Source organism: Peromyscus leucopus, chromosome 20, assembly GCF_004664715.2.
Source record: "Peromyscus leucopus breed LL Stock chromosome 20, UCI_PerLeu_2.1, whole genome shotgun sequence".
NCBI lineage: Eukaryota > Metazoa > Chordata > Mammalia > Rodentia > Cricetidae > Peromyscus > Peromyscus leucopus.
The window spans coordinates 22332704-22358218 of NC_051080.1; the positions used below are offsets into that span (position 1 = coordinate 22332704).

Here is a 25515-nt window from a genome sequence, read left to right on the forward strand (position 1 = left end):
GTTTTTAGATCATGTTGCATTGCACATAGTCACAGCATTCCATGCAGTTGTATTCAGTGGGGGGTCTACAACAATCGATCAGTTAGCATTTAGTTCAGAGAAACATAACCTGGCAAAATAATCATGCGGAGAGGCACACTCTCAAGCCTCTGTGTAGCTACACTGAATTCCTTTGGTTGAGGCATTTATAGGGAGCTGTTGCCTGAGAAATGTGAGTTACTACTCTTTCTCTGACCAGGCACTTCCCAGTTATGAGAGAAAGAGAACCAAAGAAATAACAGGAAGTCTGTGTGTCCAAAAAGCCCATCAATATGATCTCCTCCCACTGAGTAGATTCTACGTTTTGGTAAGGTCTTTCACTTAATGGTGATGAGAAGTTTCAGGTGTCTTGTGGTTCACATTTTCTGTTTGAGCATTCCTCAAACACAGACATTCAGATGTGCCAGGCTCTGCTTCTCAAACTTAACAAATATTAATAAGGTTTTTTTAAAAAAACATATAAACTTTTTTCTTCCAACACAAACCATTATATATCTATATTTTCCATATAGATATATGTATAATATTCTTTAGGCAAGAAATGCAAGCAATTCCAGCATCTCACTGTTTCCCAGGATTACACAGCATGAGGTAGAGGAAGGTGCACCGCCATGGCTGGTAACTGGATGTGGGGACATGGATGCAGAGATTGCATTGGCTTGTGAGGACATATCAGAGACCTTGTCTCCTGGTGATTCAACAGTCACTGATAAAAATCAACTGCCTGGCTCAAGCCAAATGCAATACTCACTCACAACTCCAATTTAAGATGGCTTATTACAGAAAACTAAAAATTAAACCAAACAAACTATAAATTGGCCTAAAGGGATAGAGGAGTAGAGGAGCCCAGTCCGCCATCAGGGATTTCACTGAGTAGAGGTAGAGGCTGTGGTGCATCTGTGAGGGAGAACACACTCTCCACTTTGATACATACTCACAGCATCTGTTTTGCTCTACCAGCCTCTTAGTTTAGTGATGCTTGGACCACAGGCTAGACTGACATAGATTCTAGAATCATCACAGGAAAGCACATGAAGGGTGATGGAGCACTTTAAGATTCTTTGGCCCCAATCTTTCATGCATCTATAGCCTTGGAGAGACTTGCTCAAGAGCTACAACTTTCTCGAAACTGAAATAAACCCACTGACTTAAGAGTCCAAAGCGGAGTCATGGGCTCTGACCTCTTGGAAGTCATCTAGTCCATGTGATAATGATTTTTCCTATAGCACTGTTAGGAATAGCCAATGTAATATAAATTTGAGATCTCTAAAGAACTCTATGGTAAAGCTTCATCAGAGGTAGAATTGACAAAACCCCATTTCTTTAGCCCCAGGATAATGAACAGAGTAAAATGTTCCAATATGACCAAGCTAAATATACACTCACTCCACTAACACAGTCGATTTCAGCGCTGAGTACCTAGGAGATTATTATAGAGAAAAGGATAGATGTTCAGGGGAGGTAAGGCAGGAAAAGGCAAGGGAAATAGGAGGTCTGGAATGGAAAGAAGGAAGCAGGGACCAATGTTGCAGAAAATTGAACAGCAGGGTCCACATCGGGCCAGAGGGCTTGATTCTCTAAGAATTATTGAGGTTGTGCAGCCGAGGAAGCTGAACTGGTAGCCCCCCATCGGATCTCTCATTTGGTTCCACAGGCAGCAATTCCTCCCATGCAGCTTGGACATAACTTATGTTTTTCTGTCTTGGAGAGGAGGTGGGAAGGATGCTTAGGTTGCCCCTGTCTGGGCATTCATTGTGGCTGAGGGATGCCCGAATGCTTCCTGGAAGTGTTAATAGTTGGAGTTCAACAGCCACAGTATATACATGCATTTGAAGTGAGACATCTCACTTGCTCTTTATACCTTTAATGCTCTTACAGATTTCCTTCTTTGAATTAAATCAAGCATATCCACTCCACTAGAGTCCATCACACCTGCAGCTCTGAGACTTGCAAGTTTTATGAGCAGGCAAGTTTCAAAACATGTCTTGGGATAGACAGATTTGTTACAGTAGCAGTGTTTACCCCAAGTGCAGCTTTAGGATACATGTGCTTAAGGGAAAATCAACATTAAATCAACTCAAGAGGCCAAGCACCATTATTTCATAAAAGGAAGGGCTTGGGCATTTTCCCCAACAAAAATGACATAGTCTTGGAATAAAAGACAACCCTTGAATCACATTGAATTAATTAATTAGCTGTTAATTGCTTTCTGGCAAGGCTGAGGATCAAACCCAGGGCCTTGCATACATCAGGTAAATGCTCTGTCATTGAGCTATGTTCCATACGAGCACAAGTGATTGAATAAGTTGTCTATTCTGCCTTTATTTCTTCTCATGCCGATGGAAAGTATCATCAGGAACTGATGCCAGTCTGTATGAGGGCTTGGGAATGAATTTCGTTGGCTGCTGACCAGAGGATTCTGTGTCACTGATCACTTTTGTAAGGCAGAGAGACCAACGAAATCTTTCCTGCTCAGAGCTCCCCTACATGGTCCTGGGTATCAGTGTGCTTGTATCCAGTGAGAGTGAATTCGTTCTCAAACCTCTTTTTATTTATCAGTACCACCTGGATGTAGTTACCGGTTGGGAAAGAGACATTTGCATCAGAATGTTGTGGTGGAGACTCACAACTGTATTTAGGCTACATGTAATAAAGAGAACAAAATTGTCTCAAGAGGTTAAACAAATTGAAATAAGGAACAGACACCAGCCAATCATTTATCTTTGTGTAATTCCCAATGCACTGCAATGGATGTGTGACTCTTGGGGTGACTACAGTTTGGGATTTTTTTTTGATACTTTACATAGAAAAATAATTGGATTTTGTCCTGTGTTCATCTTAGTGGGCTGATGCTGCCCATGCTGGAAGTCCAGATAAATGTATATTTACAGTGATTTGTTTGGAAGGAATAACTGGGAAAGGTGTGACATGAGTCATTTGTGTATATAGAGTCAGGCAAGAATGAACTATTTTAATAGCATGATTACTTTCTGTTCTTTCTAAGTCACCTAACATATAAAAGCTAGACTGAGATCAGGTCAAGACAGAGCTGGAATTTTCGAATGATTCCAGTTTTAAATTGCAACTCCAAACTGTGAATTTTAAGATAAGAAACACAAGTGGAGGAAATGAAAGGAAATGGGAAACATGATCAGCATATTTGATTATAATATGACATGTACATACATAGTTAAATGTCTATTCAAATACACATTTTAATAAGGGATTGCTACAAATATATTATTTAACATTCAATTATACTGTGTATTCTTAGTGTTAGCTGGTGTTTCTAGATACTTGTGAATTCAGAATGAAGTAGGAATATATTTTATGCTAATCAGATATTATTGTACCATTATAAATAGATGATGCTTTTAATAAATCATGCTGTTCATCTTATCTGGTGCTTTAGATATCAGAGAGGCAAGAACAGCAGTAGAAATGTCAGTAATGGCTTGGGTTAAACTCTCATATCAACCTTCCATCACAAAAACAGATGTTGTAGTTCCCAGAATTGTCCTTCTTGGGGTTTATACTCTCTTCAGATATTTCTGAAGTGATTCTCTCTCCCCACAGTGCTTAGGACATACCAAAGTCCAGATGTGCGCTACAGATTTTTGAAGACAGGGCCTTGCTTGAGAGCATGGGAATTGTGGAAGTTACCATCACAGGATCTAGGGAGCCCTTTGTTAGCTGTATTTGAGTTGGGGTAGGGAGGTCATTATTTGGTTTATGACATGAAAACTTTTCTGTGAGACTCTTTCTTTTCTTCTGAACCCACTGAAGTCCTGATTTCTTTCAGGTCCTGTCATTTCCTGGACGGCTTTGGTTCCCAGTACTAACTAGATTTAAGGCAGAAATTACACCTGCGAGACCCATCCAGTTTTCCACGGGGGGGGGGGGGTGGGGAGGGAAAGGAGTAGGAAAGGATGTAAGAGCTGGAAGATGGTGTGAAGAGCTGTGAAATGTCATAGCCATTTGTCACTCAAATTCACAGCAGCTTGGGATATATGTGCAGTGTCCATCAAGTTGTGGATGGAAGAGGGGTTCAAGGGAACCCCAACCCCTCATGTGGGATTATTTACTATTGATTTAGGAAAGGAGAAGTCATCATTGTCTTCAGGTGTGCCCTCTGGTGGCCCAAACAGACCCTAATGTGTAGTTATAATCCTACAGTTACACACATTAATACAAGGTAAACTAAACAGGTCTCACAACAAAACCCAAAATTAGAAATCGGGGACAGAGACTGGCAGGGGGGAGGGGAATTGACAGAAATGTAAAGGAGACACAAGAGTGATGAGGTGAGAGCGTAAATTTAAGCACATCCTTCACAGCATCCCTGCAGTTTCTTCGAGTCAGCTCACACAGTCTCACGGCTAAATCCTTCCCATTCACTCTTTCCCAATATGTTCCAAGAAGCACACACACACACACACACACACACACACACACACAAAACAACAACAACAACAACAACAACAACAACAACAACAACAAAAGGGTTCTGAATGATACTGCGGTTCTGTGAACCAGTCAGCCAGGAAACATGAATCTAATATATGTTTCCTGTTACCTCTCTCACTAGTTGCATTGAGACCAGAGACTTGGTCTTTTTTTATTGACAGTTATCTGTGACAGTGCCTCAAATTTTGTAGTTGCTCAGTACATGCTTGTTGAATAAACACATTCTTATATCCATGTACTGAGATCTCCCAATATATATAACTGAGGTAAAGGTATGGATAAGACGTGTAGATACAAGACTTTTTAGCCTCTGCACTGTCCAAAGATGTTGACCTCAAACTCCCTCTTCTTGAATTCTTTCTATATATTCCATGGGATGCTAATTTGGAAACAGTGCTCAGAGTTCCTTATTTGCTTTTATTCCCATCTTCTACTTGTCTGGACCAGTTTCTCATATGTCCTATTTGTCTCCCTTCATATGACTCTTTCCAGAATGCCCAGTTATCTTTTTCAGGAGACTGGCTTCCATTTTACTTTATCTCCTCAGGTGCTCCTTGGTTCATCTGGTTTTCATACATGATGTCTTATAGTCTGTTCATGCCATGTGTAAACTCTTGTATGGATCTCAGATACCATGTAAATGGAATGTGATCCCATACTGGAGTTTAGACACTTGACAAAACTTGATACGTAAAACAATTACCCAGTTCATTTTGTCTGATGCATCAGAACACATAGCTCCTGAGCACATACATATCCTATATCTCTTTTCAAAATGAAATCAGACATAGTCTCCTTCAGGGAGCATACTCTGAGCCTACATTGTCCTTAGCAGAGTAATTGTTTCTTGAGCATATGTATGCTTGTTCATTAGACTCTGATCTCCTTGAAATGAGGCACAGTACCTCTTGTATGACCAAGTTCCTAGCACCTGATGAGTTTGCTAGGTTTTTAATAAATATGCATTGAATGAATAACAGAGTGGATGGGTATAAGATTGTCTATATCAAGATTATCCTCAGGGAAGTTTTGCTGGTCTTTGTTACTAAGTGTCATGTTATTATTTCCCATTTCTCCGTACATAACTCTAAATTTAGAAAGATTCTCTGTACCAAATATTGTTAAATAAAAAATATTTTCTGAGCTTTATTCTAGTTTTTGGTCATCAGGTCATCACACAATTAAATACACTACCATGACAATTGACATTCCAGTGTCTAGCAAGAACCTTTAAACTTTAAAGTATAAAGTTATGGTTTAGGGCCAGCTCACTGCTGATTTAGAAGGACCTACAGAGGATGACAGGTTCAGCAAACCCAGGGCTTCACAAGGGCTTCCCCTACTTACACTGAGTAGGCCTGTCAGTTCTCAAAGACTGCTTATTTCCAGTTTCAAACCTGAGTCTGCACTGAGAATTTGGATTATCAAAGACTGGTTTAACAGAATTTTGGACCACTCTTCCATCACCTCTGGGACATATCTTACACCTGGCCTTGAGCATCTGTTACTCCACTTGCCTGCTGTCTGCAGGGGTTGGACTGTAGAAAAGAGACAGCCTTTCAAGTTCTTATGTACCATCCTTGGTCCTAAAGGATGCAAGAATAATAATTGGACCAGATAGAAACACCCCATGTACATACAGTAACAGTTTGTTTCCACTACTGTTTGTTAAAATATGAATCCAATCACCCTAAGAGGAGACTCCTCCTTTACAAAAAGTTTAGTTTGTGTTTTGTGATAAGTTATAATCATATAGTTAAAGGGCATACAGTGGTGTTATAGTGCATTACATATGGTAGGATAAGTGAATCACATTCATTTGCATATTCACCACCTTAAATAATTACCATTTTTTCTTTTTAAGAAAGCTCTTGGGATAGTTTCAGCACTCTGGATTTGAGAGTTCAGGAAGAATTTTGTCCTGTTTGGAAAAGATAGAATTATGTTTTTCCCAAATCTAGGGATGAGGAGCACAGATTTCTTTGAATGTGAGTTAACATTTTTTTTTTTTTTTTAAGAATGCACAGAGTAGCATTTAGATTGCTATCAACTTGGGTTACATTTCTGAAAATATCCACATAAAGTCTCCAAAACCGTGAATGCAGCATTTCCTCCTTTTGTGGGAATGAGATCTGTATTATTTTGGACCAGTCCATACAAGCAAGGCGTGATAGTCAATGACACAGTTTTCCTTGTTTTGAATGAAGAGAAAATGAAGTATCACATCCAAATGATGTGCTTATGCACTTTTTAATGTAAGAATTGGATTCATACTACTTATGACAGTGAGATCTGCTCTGTATACAAAGCTAAAGCATTCTCTAATGAGGTCTTGCTGTGGGAGGAAGTCTCAGTATTCTGCCCCCAGAAGAGCTTTTAAGTAATTCATATGGTTTTATTGCTTATACAGGAAATGAAATAACAAGGGTCAGAATGCCCTCTCTGTTTTCTGAATTAACAGTCCAGAAATTTCTAAGAAGCCTATCAGAGGATTCTATTACCCTTTGTAGCCAGTTTTCCAGTGTCCAGATAGGTGCAAATGGTGTCAGTTCAGGGCCCAGGCTATCGGGGCCCCTGGTAAATCCCATCTTAGGGCAGAACTCAGAGTTTCCAAATATTGTCTGCATGGTAAATATGATGGGGTCAAAAAGTTCTGTGCCATTCTTTGGTTGTCCTTTGTCACCTTATGTCCTGCAATTTCAGACTCTCTGAGATGACGATAAGAACACATACAGCAAAGCACTCCCAGTGCTGGTTCATCATGCAGGCTATATTTACTAATTCGGTATTGATTTGCATCTTATGAGTTTACCTTTGACCTTTAGCTAGTAAGAGTGAATGGCATCATTAAAATAGTTTTTATATTTGGGGATTTAAAACTAGGAATATTTGAACACAAAGTCACACTCTTTTGCTTTTGTGTTTGGGGACTTAAACTCAGGAATATTTAAATACAAAGTCACATTCTCTCTCTCTCTCTCTCTCTCTCTCTCTCTCTCTCTCTCTCTCTCTCTCTCTCTCTCCTCTCTCTTTTTGCATGCTCTGTGTGTTGTCCAAAGCCTCACCCTTGCTGTTCAGCTCATATTACTGGGTCATGGCCTGGGGAACAGGATACTGGCGTTCTTTTTCTTTTGATGGGATATGCACAGGTGGTCAGCTGTGGCTGAGCCTTCAGGTAAACCACAATTCCAGGTGACTGAGGAGAGGTCTCACAACAGAAGATAGAGCCCCAAGAGCAAACCTTCATCATCTGAGACCTAGTTTCTAATCCCTTATCCAATGACTCCAGCAATCATGATTTTGGACAAATGTCTTTTTACATTGACCCTTTCCTGTCTGAGAGGCTTGCCTCGATTCAGGATTGTGTCACTCATATGGGGAATGTTACTGTATTTGAGTTGTTACTGCTTTACGGTATTATAAGTGACATCACAATCACAGAGTAAGGGAGAGTGTTGGATCTAACACTTCACAACCTGGAATTCACAAGAGGAGTTTGGGGATCCTTTAGAAGTGGGGGAACTATTAAAAAGCTCCACCAGTCCTGTGTATTTTCCTGGGATATGCCACTGAAGTTTCATATTGAGGCCAAGTCAACTCAAACTAAGCAGTTATTGAATAGCCACTAAGAGGCTGTCCATGCCGACAAAAATATCTAGTATCTCTGCTTGGCTGGCACCCCAGGGCAATGAGATGTTTTTTGATGTTTTAGAACAGTGATATTGGTAAGAGATGGCAGTTGAGACACACCACTGAAGAACTGGAGAAAAGAACATTAGCAACCAGTGCAAGTTTGTTTGGAAAGAAAAAAAAAATCTCGTAGATACAAATTTCACTGTGTCAAAACAATAGAAGCTATCCTTTATGAAGTAAGTTTGGGAACAATTGAATGTAGGTTAATGAAATTTTATAATGGATAGGATTAATCCAGGCATTGGAAAGTGGGTTCTGGGATCAATATAAAGTAAATCTCACTTTTCTTTCCCAAATTAGGAAATTTAGGCAGTGCAAAATTCAGGCATTTGCTGTTTATCTTCAGATCTTTTTCCCTATGTTTAAAACATTACACTCTGTCCAGGCCTGATGGTACAGGCCTGTAACCCCATCTACTCAGGAGGCTGAAGCAAGAAGATCACAACTTCAAGACCAGTCTGGATGATAGAGTGTCTTTAAGGCTAACTGGACCAACTTAGTGTGGCCTATCTCAAAAAAAAAAAAAAAAAAAAAAAAAGCAACAGGGAGTTGAGGATGTAACTCAGTGGTTGAGTGTTTGCCTGGCATGTTGTAGGCTCTGGTTTCCATCACTGCTACTGTGAAACAAACAAAAGCAAACAACTCCACCGTGTGACCACTCATTGATTCCAGTTTGTCAGGCCACAGCTGGCGACTTGCCAATACCAAGTTGATCCCTGATGAAAGAAGAGGCCATTGGACTTGCTTTTTAAAAGTTCCCATCAGTAATGTCTGTAAAGTAACCACAGGCTATATGTTGTCCATCTGCCAGCTTAAATAAAGGTTTCTAGACCTGTAATTCTGTTCAAGCCATGTCAATATATCTAACTTTATCTCTTTCACTTGCATCTACCCCAGAACTTCAGGGAAAGGAAGGGTAAGTAGTCAAAGTTAATGAGATCCAATTGTCTGTTTAATCCACTAAACACTCCACAAAAGCCTTCAAAACCAAGTTGCCTTTCTGAACAGAGTGAAAAACCAGACCCTCTAATGACTTCCCAGCTGAACTCAGCAGCTGTCTTCAGAGTTGAGCTCAAGGCAATCTGGGGTTGTACCACCAGGAAAAGCCATGTTATTGAAAGAGTATAGATTTAACTACAGGGAATTTCCTGAAGTCTTCCACATTCTCAGCACCAACACAATAGATGTCTCATCCAGTGAACACCAAAACCCAATCTAACATTAAAACCATTCAAAACCAATTGCCTATGGAGAAAAATTTGCCTCTAATTTTCTATAATGAGATTAAAGATGAACAGTTTGATGATGAATAGAAATAGTAGACCCTGGGAAAGTATCTTCCTTTTTAATACCAGTGTCCAACATTTTGAGTGTTTTCGGTGGAAATGATTTGAAGTTAATTTCTGTGTAGGGAAAGATAATGACATGCTTTGGTTTGAGGCAATGGAAAGCTGGGCTAAGAGGTTTGTCCCTTCCTTGCTGCCATGCTTTCTCATTCCTGGCATACTTCCTCCCGTAGATGTCACATTAAACATCACTTCCTTGGAAGGTCTTCCCTGATTCCCTCAGGTCAGTCTCCCCTTCTTCATGACACTGTGAGATAATCATAGCAATGCTCACACTGAGCCTGGTAATACATAAGAATCAGCCCTTAACCAAAAGCTCCTGACCATTCAGGCAGCCTTCTCCATTTCTTTGTGCTCACACTAGCACCTCCCCTAGCCAAGTGCAGTTACTCAACAAATAGCTAATGAATGAATGGATAAGTGAGCATCTTGGTGGGTGAGACTTGCTCCTCTTGAATGTGACAACTAAAATGAGTTTGAACATAGCGTGTTCCTGTCTTGTGGGCAATTATCTGCACAGAAAAGGGCCTGTTGTTTAGTTTGTAGGTTTATCTTTAGGAGTAGAAACAAGGAAAGGAATCAAATCCTAGGGATGAGACTTGATAAGAATACAATGATCATGTCAAAGAAGAATGTTGAAAGGAGGCAAAGTGTAAAGGTGTTTCAGATACTAATCGGGTATTTATGTTCATGCAATCAAAACTTAAGCTATACAGAATGCTAAGAGAGCAGTGTTTCACTCCCTAGTTGTGAAAGATTTTCACTGCAAATGTTTTACATTGTTTTAAGGTTACAGTTTCAACACAACATTTACGTTATCCCAGGATGACTGTGAATAGTAGGTGTCCTTGTCACTTGCTAGTGAGTCATAGACTCCTTGGATTTGGAAGGGAGGATTCTGAAGCAGCCATAATTCACACAATACAGTCACAGATCCTGGCATTTGTCTGTGTTGATCAGAGGGAACGACTATTGGCTTAATCATTTCATCTCTGTCATTATACGCATGCATATGCTGAGGTGTGGAAAGGAAGTGTGGCTACCCAAAGTGTGTTATTAATTTAGTAAGTTGCGAAACCAGGGCAGTCCTTTCATTCTACTGAGTTTCCATTTAAGCTCTTTTCATCAAGGGTCCTTTTCTGGACACATTTTGGGACCTGCAGAGATTTATCTGAAGATCTCAAAACTCTTTGATGGTCGGACCAGTTTGCTATGAGGAACTGTATGATCAGCCACAGACCTATAGAAGATTTAAATCAGGAAAGCTATTAGGTGAGAATTCTTGCTATTCTTCCAAAAGATTTAGAGAACTGGTTTTAAGAAAACTCCCAGTGGTGTACACAGAAATCACAGCACCCTTTGGATGTTCCTGTCTCATCCCTGCCAGCCCAGCCAGCACCTCTCTCAGCATTTCATTTTCTTTTGGTCTCAATATTATCCAGGCCAACTGGAACTAAATTGAATGCTTGCTTGAATATTTTGTCACTAGGTGGATACTCAAGTGATGAACAGCTAGCTACTTAGGTAAGGTAGAAGATTACATCTGGTTAGTTCCTAGCGTTATAGCAGAATATTCTAAATAGCCTTTGAGAGCCAGTGTCCCGTGTGTCTCAGAACACACACACACACACACACACACACACACACACACACACACACACACACACAGCTTCTAGGATTGACTGACTTGAAAATCAAAGTAGACAGTGGAAACTCTGAATAGACTTAGGATACTAAGGAGAAAGAGTTGTGGTATGATGGAGAATACATGGTTTTGGAGGTCACACCTAGCTTGATTCTAATTTCATTTCTTTTTTCTTTTTTGGTACATATCCTTTAGGAAGTTAATTGGAGTCTCAGAACCACAAACACTTTTCTTATGTGTAAGTCTAGTGTCAAAGCAGTGATTATGTAGGGCTGCTATGAGATTTCACTGTGCTAGTGACCTGTGAATATTTACCTTAACTGTTTTGGGAAGGTAGGTAGGGTCTTACTATGATAGCCCTAGCTGTCCTGGAACTCACTCTGTAGACCAGGCTGGCTTCCAACTCAGAGATCCAGTTGCATCTACCTCCCAAGTGCTGGGATAAAAAGCATACAGCACCACTGCCCATTTACCTACATTCTAAACAGTGAAGCCATACTCTTTCTGTCTGTTGCATGGATTATAAAAATCCCATTTATATTTAGAGTCACCATGATGTACACATTAGCTTCAAGTTAACAATATCTATCTGTTAAGTAGGAATGACTAATGTGTACTTTTGGTAGTACCAATAGTTGAATTTTTGTTGTTGTTTTTTCTTTTTTTCTAAGTAAGCCTTTTAGGAGGCATGAGGAGTAATAGACTAATATGTGGAATCTCAGGCCATCCTGCATGTAAATGGATGGGTGGGATGAAGGTGACCATCCTACACTCATGGAGAAAGTTCCCAGACTCCAAAAAGGATCCTCTCTCCTAAAAGCATAACTCTGTGTCTCCTGGCATTTTACTTGCCATAAAAATCCAATTAAAGTTATTATTGTTCTTAACAAAAAATTTAACAGCAATGTAAAAGCTTCACCTTTGTCATCTTGTAAATTTGGAGCTTAAGATCCATTTTGTCTAAGTCCAACCCTTTCTATCTGTTAACCAGAAGGCAAGTTAAGCATTCTCTTGAAAGTCTAAATCAGATCACACCACTGCCCTGCTTACACTTCCACATCACTCCCCTGGGAATAAAATACAGACTGTACAAGCTTGAGAGACTAAGCTTTCAACTGTTTCCTCCTGGAGTCTATCTCTCCCCTATCCATCACGCTCTCTCTAGCCCTGAAGGCTTTCCTCAGAGATTTTGTGCTGTTTCTTCTGTAAAATACTTCTGTCCTGGCAAATTGTATTGAAGGTCCTTGTAGCACTCAGATGGAATCCTCAGGAAGGCTGTCACTGTAAATCAGCCCTGCAGAGAGTGTGTTTACTCCCTAGTTGTTACATATCCTTATTTTTTAAGTACCACTCACATTTTTTTTTTTGGTAAATCCCTGCATCCCCCAGGCCCCTGATGTCTACATTCCTGACAAGGACCAGGCCTATGCTTTCTAGTAGTGAATCTAGACTATTGACCTGATAAGTCATGGTAGTCATAGGAACTTAAACCTAGACAGAGATTTTAGGCACTGTACCAGAAGAGCAAATGTAATACTTAGTATGAAACTAAAATATTATTTCAAACTCAGCTTTGTTTTTTTTCTGAGACTCCAATAACTTTGCCTTCAAATTGGTGTATATTCTCTAAAAATACTCAGTATGTCTCTTTTGGTCAACTGACTTCTACTTCTATAGTCTTAAGTACTGGAGTCCAGTTGTCTTCTGGTCTTATTACTTTTTTACATTTAGAGCATGGGAAGATCCAGCAGTGACTTATTCAATGCCCAGGAAGACTAGGCATGAAGACTCTGGGCAGAACATTTTCACATATCTGGATTCAGAGTGGCAGAGCACTGGTCCTCAGGATGCTTAAAACTAACATGTGTGTTAGCACCCAGCCAGGCCCAAGCAATCAACTTTAGTGAATCCGTGGATGGACATATAGGAGCAGAGAATATGCCCAACATCAACATGAAGCACACGGGGACTGGGAAACTCACCAGAGTCAGGGATTGCTCTTAGCAATTTCACTTGTTCCTCTAAGCCACTGGTAAATGACAAAAATTAAAAGGAAGGAGGGAGGAGGGTGATAGTTGGAGTTCTGAGAGTCTCGTGTTCCTGTCTCATCAACTATGACAATCAGGCTTCTGATTTTACCTTCTCACCAACTCTGTATCTTGCCAGTGACATTCTTTAATCTGGTTCCAATGGGTGGTTTTGACTTTCCATGTTATTGGAACAGTTGGCTACCTTTGTTTTGTGGATGGTTCCTCACTTGAAAATGCTGAACTTTCTGGGTTTCCATGACAGCATGCCCCCAGGTGGCTCCTGACTGATTTGCTTCTTCGCTGCCTCCTTAAAGGAAGCGTGTTTGCCTTCTGTAGAGTATTCTTCAAGGTCTGCTTTTCTCATTTCCCAACGTTGCCTCCTTTACTATCTATGGATACCATTTCATTTGCCCGCTAAACAAACTAATCACATCATGTGATTTATCAGATAGTATCTTACTTTTGGACCAAATAATGTTGAGAAAAACAGATGTAATTTCTATTTTTATGAAACATACAAAACACTGACTGAGTTTTTCTCTAAAATGTTTTTCTTTAATTCTTTCTTTCTCCTTTTCCCCTTAGAGTTGGCATTACAATAGATGCTCAATTAATCCCCCTTGACTGAATATGTGAGGATTTAGCTACATGAACATCTGCAAAGGACAAACACAGAATATGACATAGCTATATAATGTCATTAAAAATAATTCTAAGCACATATTGTGAATCAATGGAAGCCAAAACATCTGGCCAATTTGGCTGGAAAATTCCCAACAAAGCGTAAGTGTGGTTTATCTATATTCTGCAAACACTAGTTTGTCTGGGCTTGGTGGAACTGATTGGGTATTTTGGCACAGTGTAGGCTCAGCCAGACCAGTTTTGATCTCTTCCAGGGACATATTAAGTCTCTGAATTGAGCATATGGCTCACTGATTTCTAGAGTTAAGCATAAATATAAACTCTGAATGGTTATGATAATTTTAATCAGCTCAATCATTTCGAAGATGTTATTAGTGACACGTGCTTATTCCCAGAGATCATCACACATTTCCTGGCTCTTTAGTATTAAGACATCAACATAAATTGCAATTATTCACACAGAAGATGGTACAGATAGGTTTCATCTAAGCAAACCTCAGGCATTGTACAAAATCTGCAGTACAAATACATTGATTATTTTGATATCCTCTATAGTAACTATTTTATGTCATCAAAATTAGGAAATTCACAAAGAAATGTTTTCATTTTTCCTAAAAATTCTACCAGGTCAACCAGCCATGAAATGAAACTACACATCTCCATTTCTCCTTTCTTGGTTCTCAGTTATTGGCAGCAAGGGCAGGAGCAACTGAGATTAGAACAACACGGAATTATTCTAGTTCCCTACAACTAGCTTGAATGGAGTTTTCAAAAAAAGAAAGATAAAATCAAAACAGCTAGGAAAGAGAATTTAACATGAAGTTATTAAGGCATGTCAAGGTAAGGATGCACATATGGCCTTCTCTATAAAAACCAGCATCTGGGCTCCAGCTTGTACTAGGCAGAGGAAACAGAGGGGACACTTTCAGTTGTCCATGCATCTACTCCCAAAAGTACACATCCCATTCTTTAGTTTATTGGAGATTGTAACATGCATGTCAATTCAGGGGTGGAAAGAAATCAGCACTGGAATCCTGATGACCTATGTAGGCATAACGCTATTTTGTGTGTAAATTAAATACTCACAAGAGAATAGTGAAGGTCTAAGGATAAACATTGCAAGGAATGCTGGGACAGTTCAGTCTGCAGTTTTTCTTGGTAGAATCTGGCACATGCATTGCTTCACAGCTCCTTCCCACAAAACTGGAAGGGAATTGAAGTTAACCTGGCCTTACAGTGCCCCACCCTTCATCAAATTGTCAAGTGCAAAAGAAGAAAAAAAGTGAAGACTTTCAGCATTTAACCTGTTCTACTTTAAATGGCTTTTTAACAGACGCATGTCTCCAATCTAAGAACTAATGAGAAATGTTTAGGTCTTCAGGTATAAAAAGATAAATCACCATGGGACATGGTGGTGCCTGACATTAATCCCAGCCCTCAGGAGGTAGAGATAGGCAGATCTCTGTGAGTTTGAGGTTGGCCTTGTCTACACAGCCAACAGAGGCTACATAGTGAGATTCTGTCACAAAACAAAACAAAACAATAACAAAAACCCATCCTTTAATGTCTTCATAAAATCTGAATACTGGGCCGGGCGGTGGTGGCGCACGCCTTTAATCCCAGCACTCGGGAGGCAGAGGCAGGCGGATCTCTGTGAGTTCGAGGCCAGCCTGGGCTACCAAGTGAGCTCCAGGAAAGGCGCAAAACTATGCAGAGAAACCCTGTCTCGAAAAACCAAAAAAAAAAAAAAAAAAATCTGAATACTGTTTGATTTGGTCTATGTACTCCACAGCACTCTCAGCTTCTGTTTGGCTTGGGAACATGTCCGAAACAGATAGATCCTGGACATAGGGTTTTCCTATTTGTTTCTTTTAAAAACTGTGGTAGAATTAGACCATTTTACATAACTTTAACTGCATGCGCTCTGTCTCGATGGATAAAGGGAAAACGCTCATTAGAGCTGGTACTTGGCTGGTGTTCTGAATGGGAGCTCCAGGATGACTTGTTTTCTCCACCTGGGTTCTGAGCCTGGTTAAACCTCATCTCTGCAGTGCCTCTCAGAGCTGGAGTGTCTCATCAGGGTTAATGTGATACTGATATCTGAATAAATAATTTTAAAAATTAATTTTGATTATTAGTGATTTGTTCCTTATGTACTGATTTTGTAGCCATTCTGTCATATCAGAAGCAAATCCACAGGGTAGAAAACTAGAATCATAGGAGTGAGTGCTTCTGAAACTGCATGTTTCTCTAGAGCACGCACCCCAGCACCATCCAATGCTACCCTCCTATTTCCCCATCAAGGCTGCCTTCCTGACTTTGAATTTTCGAGGAAGACTGAGGACCACAGGCTAGAGGGGGCCATTCTCGAATACATAAGCATTTTTAATGACATTGAACTTTTTCTATATGAGCTTTTTTTTTTTTTTTTTTTTTTTTTTGGATAGATACAATTCTGCTTCACAGGGCATTTATCTTTAGCATCAAAAACATAAGAGGGTGTCAGGAACGTGGTATTTCTGCCCTTTCCTGAAATTGTGCACATAGGTTAATTCTGTCCTGAGGAAATTTGTTTGATCATTTTCAATTATGGTGCTCAGTAGAGAAAAGGTTAAAGATGAATTGCCTTCCTCTGAGGCTGTTGGTTGGAGATTCACTCAGGCATGCACTTGTTGCTAACTGGAAGAAGGAAGAAAGGACTTACATTCTGTTTGCCCACTATGTTGTCGAAAGGCAGTTCTGGGCTCCAGGATCCTTCTGTGAATGTTGCCCCACTGTTTCTCCTGTCCGAGGAGCTCACTGACTCCTTGACTATGTCTTCAGGCAAGGATAGCAAACTCTCTTCAGGCTGCTTAATCAAATAGGTCTCTATATTATGCTTCCTCAAGAATTCATTCCTCTCTTTACCGTGGCCCTCTTCCACATTATAGTCACCGTTGAGGCAATCCAGTGTGGCTTTGGAAATGTGAATTCTCCTGTGTGTAGAGAGAAGGGATCATTATAATTTATCATGCTGCCCAATTAGGGCTGTACATAGGACACTGCAACAACACATTCTTGAGGACAAATTTGGCCCCCCAGAAGTGTAGGGAAAAACAAAGATGAAGCCAGAAACCCTTCATCTTAGGGCACTATAGCCTCACACAGATGGCTCTGTGTGATCCCTATGAAGAACATCCTTTGGCTTTTTCTGTTACTTTCAGCACTCCCTATGAGCCAGTGATTTCTTTCAACGGTGTTGGCTATCCTGGAAACACAAATGATGGGGATGCTTTTGAATTCCAGTTATAACTATATTTTCTTACAGCATGGCTCCCTTTATGTCTCAGAGATTGCCCCAACACTTTACATTTTATATATCAGCACCTTGTTTCTCCAACTTGTTTACAAGGTGCAGTTCTGTATGTGCACAGGGTTACATGGATCATCATTTTTTAGAAAAGTACTGGAAGATGTGATTTCCCCTCTAACGTATATCCAAAGGAGCATAGAGTAACATGGAACCCTCAAGCTGGCAACGGTCAAGGCTCATTCACAAACTAAGTAACTCATGTAGCTCACAATCCAAGTTTCTTTTTTTCTTTTTTTTTTTTTTAAATTAAATAATATGTGGCTTGATTAGGATCAAACTTGATTTATGGAAGCCTCAGGCTGTAATTCCTTGTTTGGAAGGGAGATACTTTCTCTTCTCGCAACTGTTTGAGTCGGATAACTACTGTGTTGTACTGTGGTATGGGAAGAATAGCAAAGGAATTATGATGGAGGGCATTTTTTCTTGATGGCTGGGTTTCTACTCTAACTCTTCTGTTTGCTAGCTAGAAGACTCGGAGGAAAATGACTTAACTTTTCTGAGTCTCTTTGTCACCTACAAACATGGCAAAGGTAATAGACCCAACCTCATAATGTCATTGTGGGTATGCAAGAGCTGATTTGTGTAAAGTAGTCAAAACACTATACAGAACAAAACTGCAGCAATGAAAACACACACTTTAAATTGTTCAGAATATTCTTAAAAATGCCACTGTGATCTCTCTGTGGTATATCCCAGGCTTCCTCAAGGCTCACAGGAGACAGTTTGACATCTGAATGTGGCCTCTGTCCCTGATTCTGCCATTCAGAGCACACTGTCAGACGTGCCTTCAGTATTGGCCCCCATGCTGTCTGCAGCCATTCAAGCCACTGTCATTTCTCTCAATTCACCATGTGATTGCATGCTTTGCTAAATGTGTCCTACTTCCAGATTTAACTTAACAGTTTGTTAAAGCTGACTCTGTGCTCCTCTGAGTAAATGGAGGAATAAAGTGGATGCATAATTCTCTGCCTGGGTTTTGTGATTCCGGAAGCAATATATTCAAATAAACAATGAACAGTTCTTTCACTTTTAAGTTTAGGGGTTTTTAAGAATGCATTGTGCTTTCGGTATGTCCTCTACTGCCTCCTCTGACCATTTAACCTATCTGTCAAATTCCTGCTTTCTGGGAAGAATGGTTCATTGCAGAAACAAAACCTCAGATGGTGCATTTCTGCCCATTTAGGGCACATTCTCCACATCTTCCAAATGTATCGATTTCAAGACCGAGATAATCAAGCAAATGTATGAAAGCAGCCTGGGTTCTCTTGAGACACCTGCTAGATAAATCCAAAATGTTTCCATGGTATTTTACCTTGAAGCACAGAAACTCATATTCCACAAGGCAGGAGCCCTGAGCTGCTCTTTAAAATCAAGTTAAGATTTAAACAGTAGAGGATACTGCCTTTTTCTCTTAGGAAAAATGATGTAACTATGAGGATTTTGCAAAGTCTGATGGCTGATTTCCTTTTTAAAATAACCATACTAAATACCTACTTCCCTGGGCATTTCATCTGGATGCTACATTGTATCAATCTGCTCTGTGTTCAGGGGAACTGATGCTTGCCTACATTAAGTGAGTACTATGTTTTTAGTAGATAAAGGGATCTTCGCCTTCGTTTAATACCAATTATTCTATCAAAGTTCTGATCAGGATACATTGGGATGCTTTTTGATAAAGCTAGGATTCTGATGTTTACTTTAGGAAGTCTTTGCCCCTAATCTGAGTTTTGAAGTGAAGCTTTTTCAGAGATGATGGTCCAGTGACTTCTTTTCCCTCTAAGGACTTGAATCTGTGCTCAGGGAATATTATTCTCATGTGTTGCCTGTCAGCTAAACCTGACATTTTCTTGTAATATAATCATGATAGTTATGATAGTAAATAAAATCTAACAGTCGTGTAGCATTTTCCTTACCTAAATACTATCTTTTGCAGCCAAAGATTTGTTTGCCATCATGAATTTAATCACGTGATTTGATTCCTCCCATAGCCTTAGGTAACACACATTCCCCCCTACCCCTCCCTTTCTCTCTTTCCTCTTATCTCTTTTGTCTCCTCCTCTTTTCTTTCATCTCCCCTTTGGTTTTTATTTCTCCTCCTGCAGGTGTTAAGAATGGCCCAGGACAATGGATGTACACTGCTCCTTCATGTGTTATGTGTTAGGCAGAGACAGGTACACTGCCCTATTATGATAGCAGTGTTAGATAGAGATGGGACATCTGAAAATTTAGCTACTATAAGCACAGCCATAATTAGAGTCTCCTGAACATGGAAGAAAGATTTAATATATGTTGTTTCACTTGACAAAAAGCTCAAGAACAGTAGTCTTTGTATAATGTGGAAACCAGCTATATCACTGTCACCAAGACACTTGCTAGAAAGGTGTATTGCTCAGGCTCCTCCCCAGACACACTGATTTAAAAATTCTGAGTGTGAAACTCCAATATCTGGGTACCACTTTAGTTCTGCTTTCCAGGACACTACTGTATCTGGAAGTTCAGTATCAACCAGTCTTGCCAACCAGAGTTGGAATGCAGATGAGTTTTCAAAGAAAGCAATGAATTTTTGGAATAGAGCCCAGTCATGTAGACATTGGCGGTCAACAGGTTTTAATCTTGGCTGCTCATTACAATTGATTTAAAAACTTAAAATTGATACTGTAAAGACTTCACTTTAGATGAACCAACGTAAGTTCTGGTCATGAGTATTTTATAGTGACGTGATTCGAATATGTGGCCAAGTCAAAGAACCAATACTTTGCAGGACAGAGACGTGAGCACCTCATCAGCCTCATTGGCTCATCATTTTTGTCATTTCTGGGGTGTTTCCTTAGAATTTTCAGGCTAGTACTGTATGTGGCGTTAATAGTTGACCTCCTCCTGAATAACCGCTTCCTAGAGTTCTATCTTCAACTATGTACACAGAAAATCTAGCATCACAAAGTTAGACAATGAAAAAGTTAGGCAAGAAAAGGCTTTGCTTTGCTTACCCAGGGATCCCTCCAGATTCGAGTTTATTTGCAATGTCCACATCCCAAGACCAGACATCAAACTGCCATTTTCTCAGGCCCAACACACCACATAGCACGGAGCCTGAATGGATTCCAATTCGCATGTCAACATCATGCTTTGTTCTGGATCTCACATACCTGTTGACAGATGAATGGAGAGACAAGACTAATTAGGCCAAAATGACCATCACTGGGCTGAGAGGACAGAACCATAACTGTCTACTCCATAAATTTATCTCTTACTTATTCAAATGCCACTTCTTCCATGAAACTTTCTTGGTTCCCCAATAACTGGAAGGACGCTGTTCTTTTCTGAAAGTCCTTAGATTTTTGAGCCATCTTAATTCTTTTTTTAAACCTACTCCCAAAACTTATCTTGTCACCTTTGTTTCTGGAAATGACACCAACAATTTTTGTACCCAACTGTGAATAAACTTGGAGTAGATTGTTAGCACTGTACTTCAGTGCATGTTCTATTTCAGAAAAAAAAAAAAAAAGCTTTATGGCTTTCTTCTCATTAGGTCTCTGTGAACATTGTCCTTCAATCAAGTCTCATACAGATTCTGGGATCCCCATTTCTGCTGTTGGATATAGCTTCCAACTATTCCTTACAAATACAAAGATGATTTAATCACCCCATTATTTCTTGATCAAAACCCTTTCTTTCCCTTTTACTCCTTAAAGCAATAGCCTCTGAAATACAGGATTCACAATCCAAGACCCATCTAGTGCACTTACAGAGAGTCAGGAAAGATGTTGGACTTCCATACAATGCTTGTAGGTCTTAACCTTGAAAGGGCTTACTAAGATTCAATTTTAGCACTGAACAGTTGTCTTTTGTGGATATTGAAGAATCATCCTGAGCAAAGAGGATGATGCTGCCAGGATAGGACTTTCTCTAGGTACAAGTGTTCATCTCTTTTTTATTCTCAGAGCATTCCAGGCAATTCTAGTTTATGGATAAAAGATATTTCTGTAGATTTTCAAATGGTAGCATATGATATTTCAAAAGAATATAACTTGAAAATTTTCATTGCTATAAAAATATAATAGTTGTCAAAGGTGAGGGTTTTTTATTTTTCTTTGGTTAAAAGACAAATGCTTCAAGCTTTCTTATTTTTCTGTGGTTAAGATATTGCTGTTAATAATCCCTCTTGGAAATATTTGAGAAAGGCCATCTTTATTTGCTACTTCAAACTAAAGCTGATGGCTTAGGAATGAGAGAGAGAGAGAGAGAGAGAGAGAGAGAGAGAGAGAGAGAGAGAGAGAGAGAGAGAAACTAACTTTTTAAATGAATCCATTGCTCTGAAGAGAACATTTGACAGTAGAAGTTTGAAAATGTTTCCATGTTTTCAGGAATCTTCTGGCCAAACTCAAGCTATATAATTTATCAAAATCTTTGCTCTGAATATCTGCAACTTGGCTTGAAATGATATTCAAAATAAGGAGCTTTGGTGGTAAAATGTGAGCCCATTTACTAATGACATAAAAATGATGCATTGTCTTCTAAGGAGGTTGTAGGAATAACTGACGGATATCAAGGTAGAAGAAAATTTACCAGACAGACTTATGCAGTGCTTTGTTATAACTTATTAATGCCATGACAGCCAAGGGTATGAGTCTGTGAGACCTGTCTACCTCTGTGAGATACAGATGTAGCTCTGATAGCCTTTAAAGCTGGGTGTAAAAATAATTAAACTTGGAACCTGACTTTGGCCTTAGGGTGCTACAGATTATATGGGATCTGAATGATGATGGTTTGGCTTAACAGGTTTTTTTTTTTAATTATTATTTACTTAATGGTAATACACATTTCTTTTTGTTCATTAGAAGCCTCACTTTGAGTTCTGAGTTTCAATATTTACTTCTGGGTCAGGGACATGTACTAGCACAATCCCTTCTATGCTAGGCACAGGCAACAAGAAGCAGACTGAACTCAACCATGTGCTTACAACAGTAACCAGTTAATCCTCAATGGTGTAAAACAACCATGGAATCTGGCAGATGAGGAGTTTGAAATGCATTTTGTGTGTTTATTTTTTAATTTTATAATTTAATTTAATTTTACATATCAGCCATGTATTCCCCTGTCCTCCCTCCTCCCGCCCCCCTCCCTGCCCTCTTCCTAATCTACCCCCATTCCCATCTCCTCCAGGGCAAGGACTCCCATGGGGATTCAGTTCAGCCTGGTATATTCAGTAGAGGCAGGTCCAGTTCCCTCCTCCCTTCACCCAGGCTGAGCAAAGTGTCCCAGCATAGGCCCCAGGCTCCAAAAAGCCAGCTCATGCACTAAGGACAGGTCCCCGCCCCACTGCCTGGGGGCCCCCCAAACAGTTCAAGCTAATCTTCTATCTTACTTATCCAGAGGGCCTGATCCAGTTGGGGGCTCCTCAAGCTATTGGTTCATAGTTCATGTGTTCCCACTAGTTTGCTTATTTGTCCCTGTGCTTTTTCCAATCATGGTCTCAACATCTCTTGCTCATACAATCCCTCTTCTTTCTCACCAATTGGACTCCCGGAGCTCCACCTGGGGCCTGGTGGTGGATCTCTGCATCTGCTTCCATCAGTCATTGGATGAGAGTTCTACCATGACAGTTAGGGTGTTTGGCTATCCGATCATCAGAGTAGGTCAGTTCGGGCTTTCTCTCGACCACTGCCAGTGGTCTATTTTGGAGGCATCTTTGTGGATTTCTGGGGACCTCTCTAGCACTTTGCTTCTTCCTACACCCATGGGGTCTTCATTTATCATGGTCTCTCTTTCCTTGTTCTCCCTCTCAGTTCTTGATCCAGCTGGGATCTTCTGCTCCGCTAAGCTCTCTTTCCCCTGATCCTTGCCCTTCATCAACCCCTCCCCACCTCACGACCAGTTTTCTCATGTAGATCTCATCCATTTCTCTGTCGTTGGGCAATCCCTGTGTCTTTCTTAGGGTCCTCTTTACTAAGTAGCCTCCCTGAAATGCATTTTCAATTTATTATATTTTCAGGGTTTCTTAAGATGTAACCCTATTCTAGTCTGAGTGGAATTGGATTAAAAACTTGAACATTTTATGTTCAAATTCACTGCTCTCACTAAAAATTGGGAAAACAAAATTTTTTGAGTTGTAAACATGTTTAAAAGTATTATTCCTTTAGTGTTGCTCGTATGTGTTTAGAGCTGGTTAGCCTATCAGAAGGGTTTTGTCTCTAATGAGAACACTTTTCTCTCTCTCTCAACAAGTGTTAAATGTCTGTCACTCTTCATTTAAATTGATACATCTACAACATCACTTGTATACCCAAGGCTATGGAACATTGCGTAACGGGGGCGGGGGGGGGTAGTCAGATAGTAAGAGGCAGGGACAAGGATGGAAAGTCTGTCGTGAAATAGAGTTTCTTAACCGTGATCCTTGAATCAGGACAAGGAATGGTTCCTTTCCTTTTTCCACTGTCCCATAACAAATATGAATTGTGAGTGAAAAAAAGAATCTGCTATTCAAACCACAGAGCTGTTGGGAGATATTTGTTATTGTTCCGTCTGGAGAAAAATCTACCATAGCCAGGATTTTGGTTTTGGAAGAGTGAGTTTATTAAGCATGTAGCAAGCATAAGTAAAAGACGAAATAGCAAGTAGCAGTTAGATAAAACCATCATATTGGGTGCTTGCAATACCCAGAGAAATAAATCCCTTTAAGGCAGTCAGCTGCAGCTCCCAGTTGATAATGCTGGGCAGAACAGGGAGAGTTCCCTCCAGATAAGGCTTTGGAGTAAAAGAACAAATAACAATCAGCACATAGGCAGCAAAATATCATTAAACTGGGTGCTTATAACATCTAGCAAAAATGACTGGGGAATTCCTGTTGAAACTGCCAAGCTACAGTTTCCAATAGAGGATTTCTGAGCAAAACAGAGAATTCTCTCCACATCTGAGCTTCCCACATTATGCTCCCACAGCAGATATACCTCTCAGACATTCCTATTCTTAAGGTTGCAATGTTGTTTGAATACCCTCCGCTGTTGGTTGTCCTCCTTCTTCCTTGTAACAGGGTCAGGCACCCAGCCTGCTCCTGGACAAGAGGTCTCAGTGGACATTTTTGATAAACATACTGAGGTCTGAGACAACAGGTTCTGCCTCTTGTTCTTGGAGTAAGATCTCAACAAGTACAAACAAACATTGCACAACCATTTAACCAACATAATATATATCATACTTATTTCAGCATAAATTATACTATCCTGGCTGATCAACCATCTGTCCATATTTACATCTTTCTAATTACATATTATCACTATGGCTTAAGGGTTAGTATCATGTACTCTAATGCCAATCTATTGAGTTGGCATCTTACTCTGCCCATCACTGGCTACATTCCTTGAGAAATGTTACTCCTTTGTCCTGCATCTCTAAGATGCGAATAATAACAGTATTTTCAAGATTAAATTAGAGAGGGAGGGAGAGAGAGAGAAACTGTGTACTTGGAATACTAAGGACAACTTGGTTTTTAATTGCAGATGAAGGAAAGTAAGTGGATTTTCATGTAGCCACAGAGCTGATAAGCAGGATTCCAGCACCGAACTAGCACTGTAGAGACTCTGCAAGAAAGTACAATGCCTTCCTGGTATGACCACCTAGGAAGATAACCTAGGCTGACCTAGAGGCTCAGTGATTGTAAAATGAGGCTGTGTCTGCATTGTTGTGATCCCCAAGGGGGATAACAGATGTTAAAATGATTTGCCAATGAATATGAGGGAGTATTATACAGCACACTGTGCTAATGTCATTAGGTAATTATCACTATGCAGGAATGCACTGAAGTGTCTTAATGAAAAGAGAGATTTTTCATTTTCTTCTACAAGATGAAAGTCATAAGGACACTTAATATTTCCTTACTGCATTCCTTCTATTTTGTTCTGTCTGGGATTTGATTTAAATAAAGCTGAGAATAAAACTATGTAGAAGTAATGAATAATGCACAGCATAGATCCTTTTTACAAAGATCCATCAATACAGAGTTTCAAGACCAGCTCTTGATGGAGGTCTGTGGGTCTTCTCAGAGTTAAAAAGGAAATTGGGGACAGCACTTGCTCAGCTCTTTCATAGAGGAATCCAGGGGTGTTGTGCTGTGTGCAGTAAGCCATAATGAAGAGACAATGACCACAGATCTCCTGCATCATCAACACCATCATCCTATGCCTTCTCCAATGACTTGAGGCTCCTGAAGGCAGGCACTTTTCAGGTTTAGTTAGTATAGTACTTAGCACATACGAATCATCCATGCTCAGAAGTGATTATTGCCTCATGGACACAACTTACTGG

At 40.0% G+C, this 25515-nt stretch overlaps 1 protein-coding gene across 3 annotated transcripts in view; it reads right to left on the reverse strand.

Moving 5' to 3' along the window:
* Nucleotides 1-25515, reverse strand: part of Adcy8 (adenylate cyclase 8) — a 217365-nt gene that overhangs the window by 73550 nt on the left and 118300 nt on the right. For all 3 annotated transcript variants that reach the window (XM_028876027.1, XM_028876026.1, XM_028876025.1), the window contains exons 6-7: nucleotides 20202-20360; nucleotides 16567-16837 (exon numbers count right to left, since the gene is read on the reverse strand). In XM_028876027.1, coding sequence (XP_028731860.1) covers nucleotides 16567-16837; nucleotides 20202-20360 — 430 coding nt within the window. The remainder of the gene's footprint in view (nucleotides 1-16566; nucleotides 16838-20201; nucleotides 20361-25515) is intronic.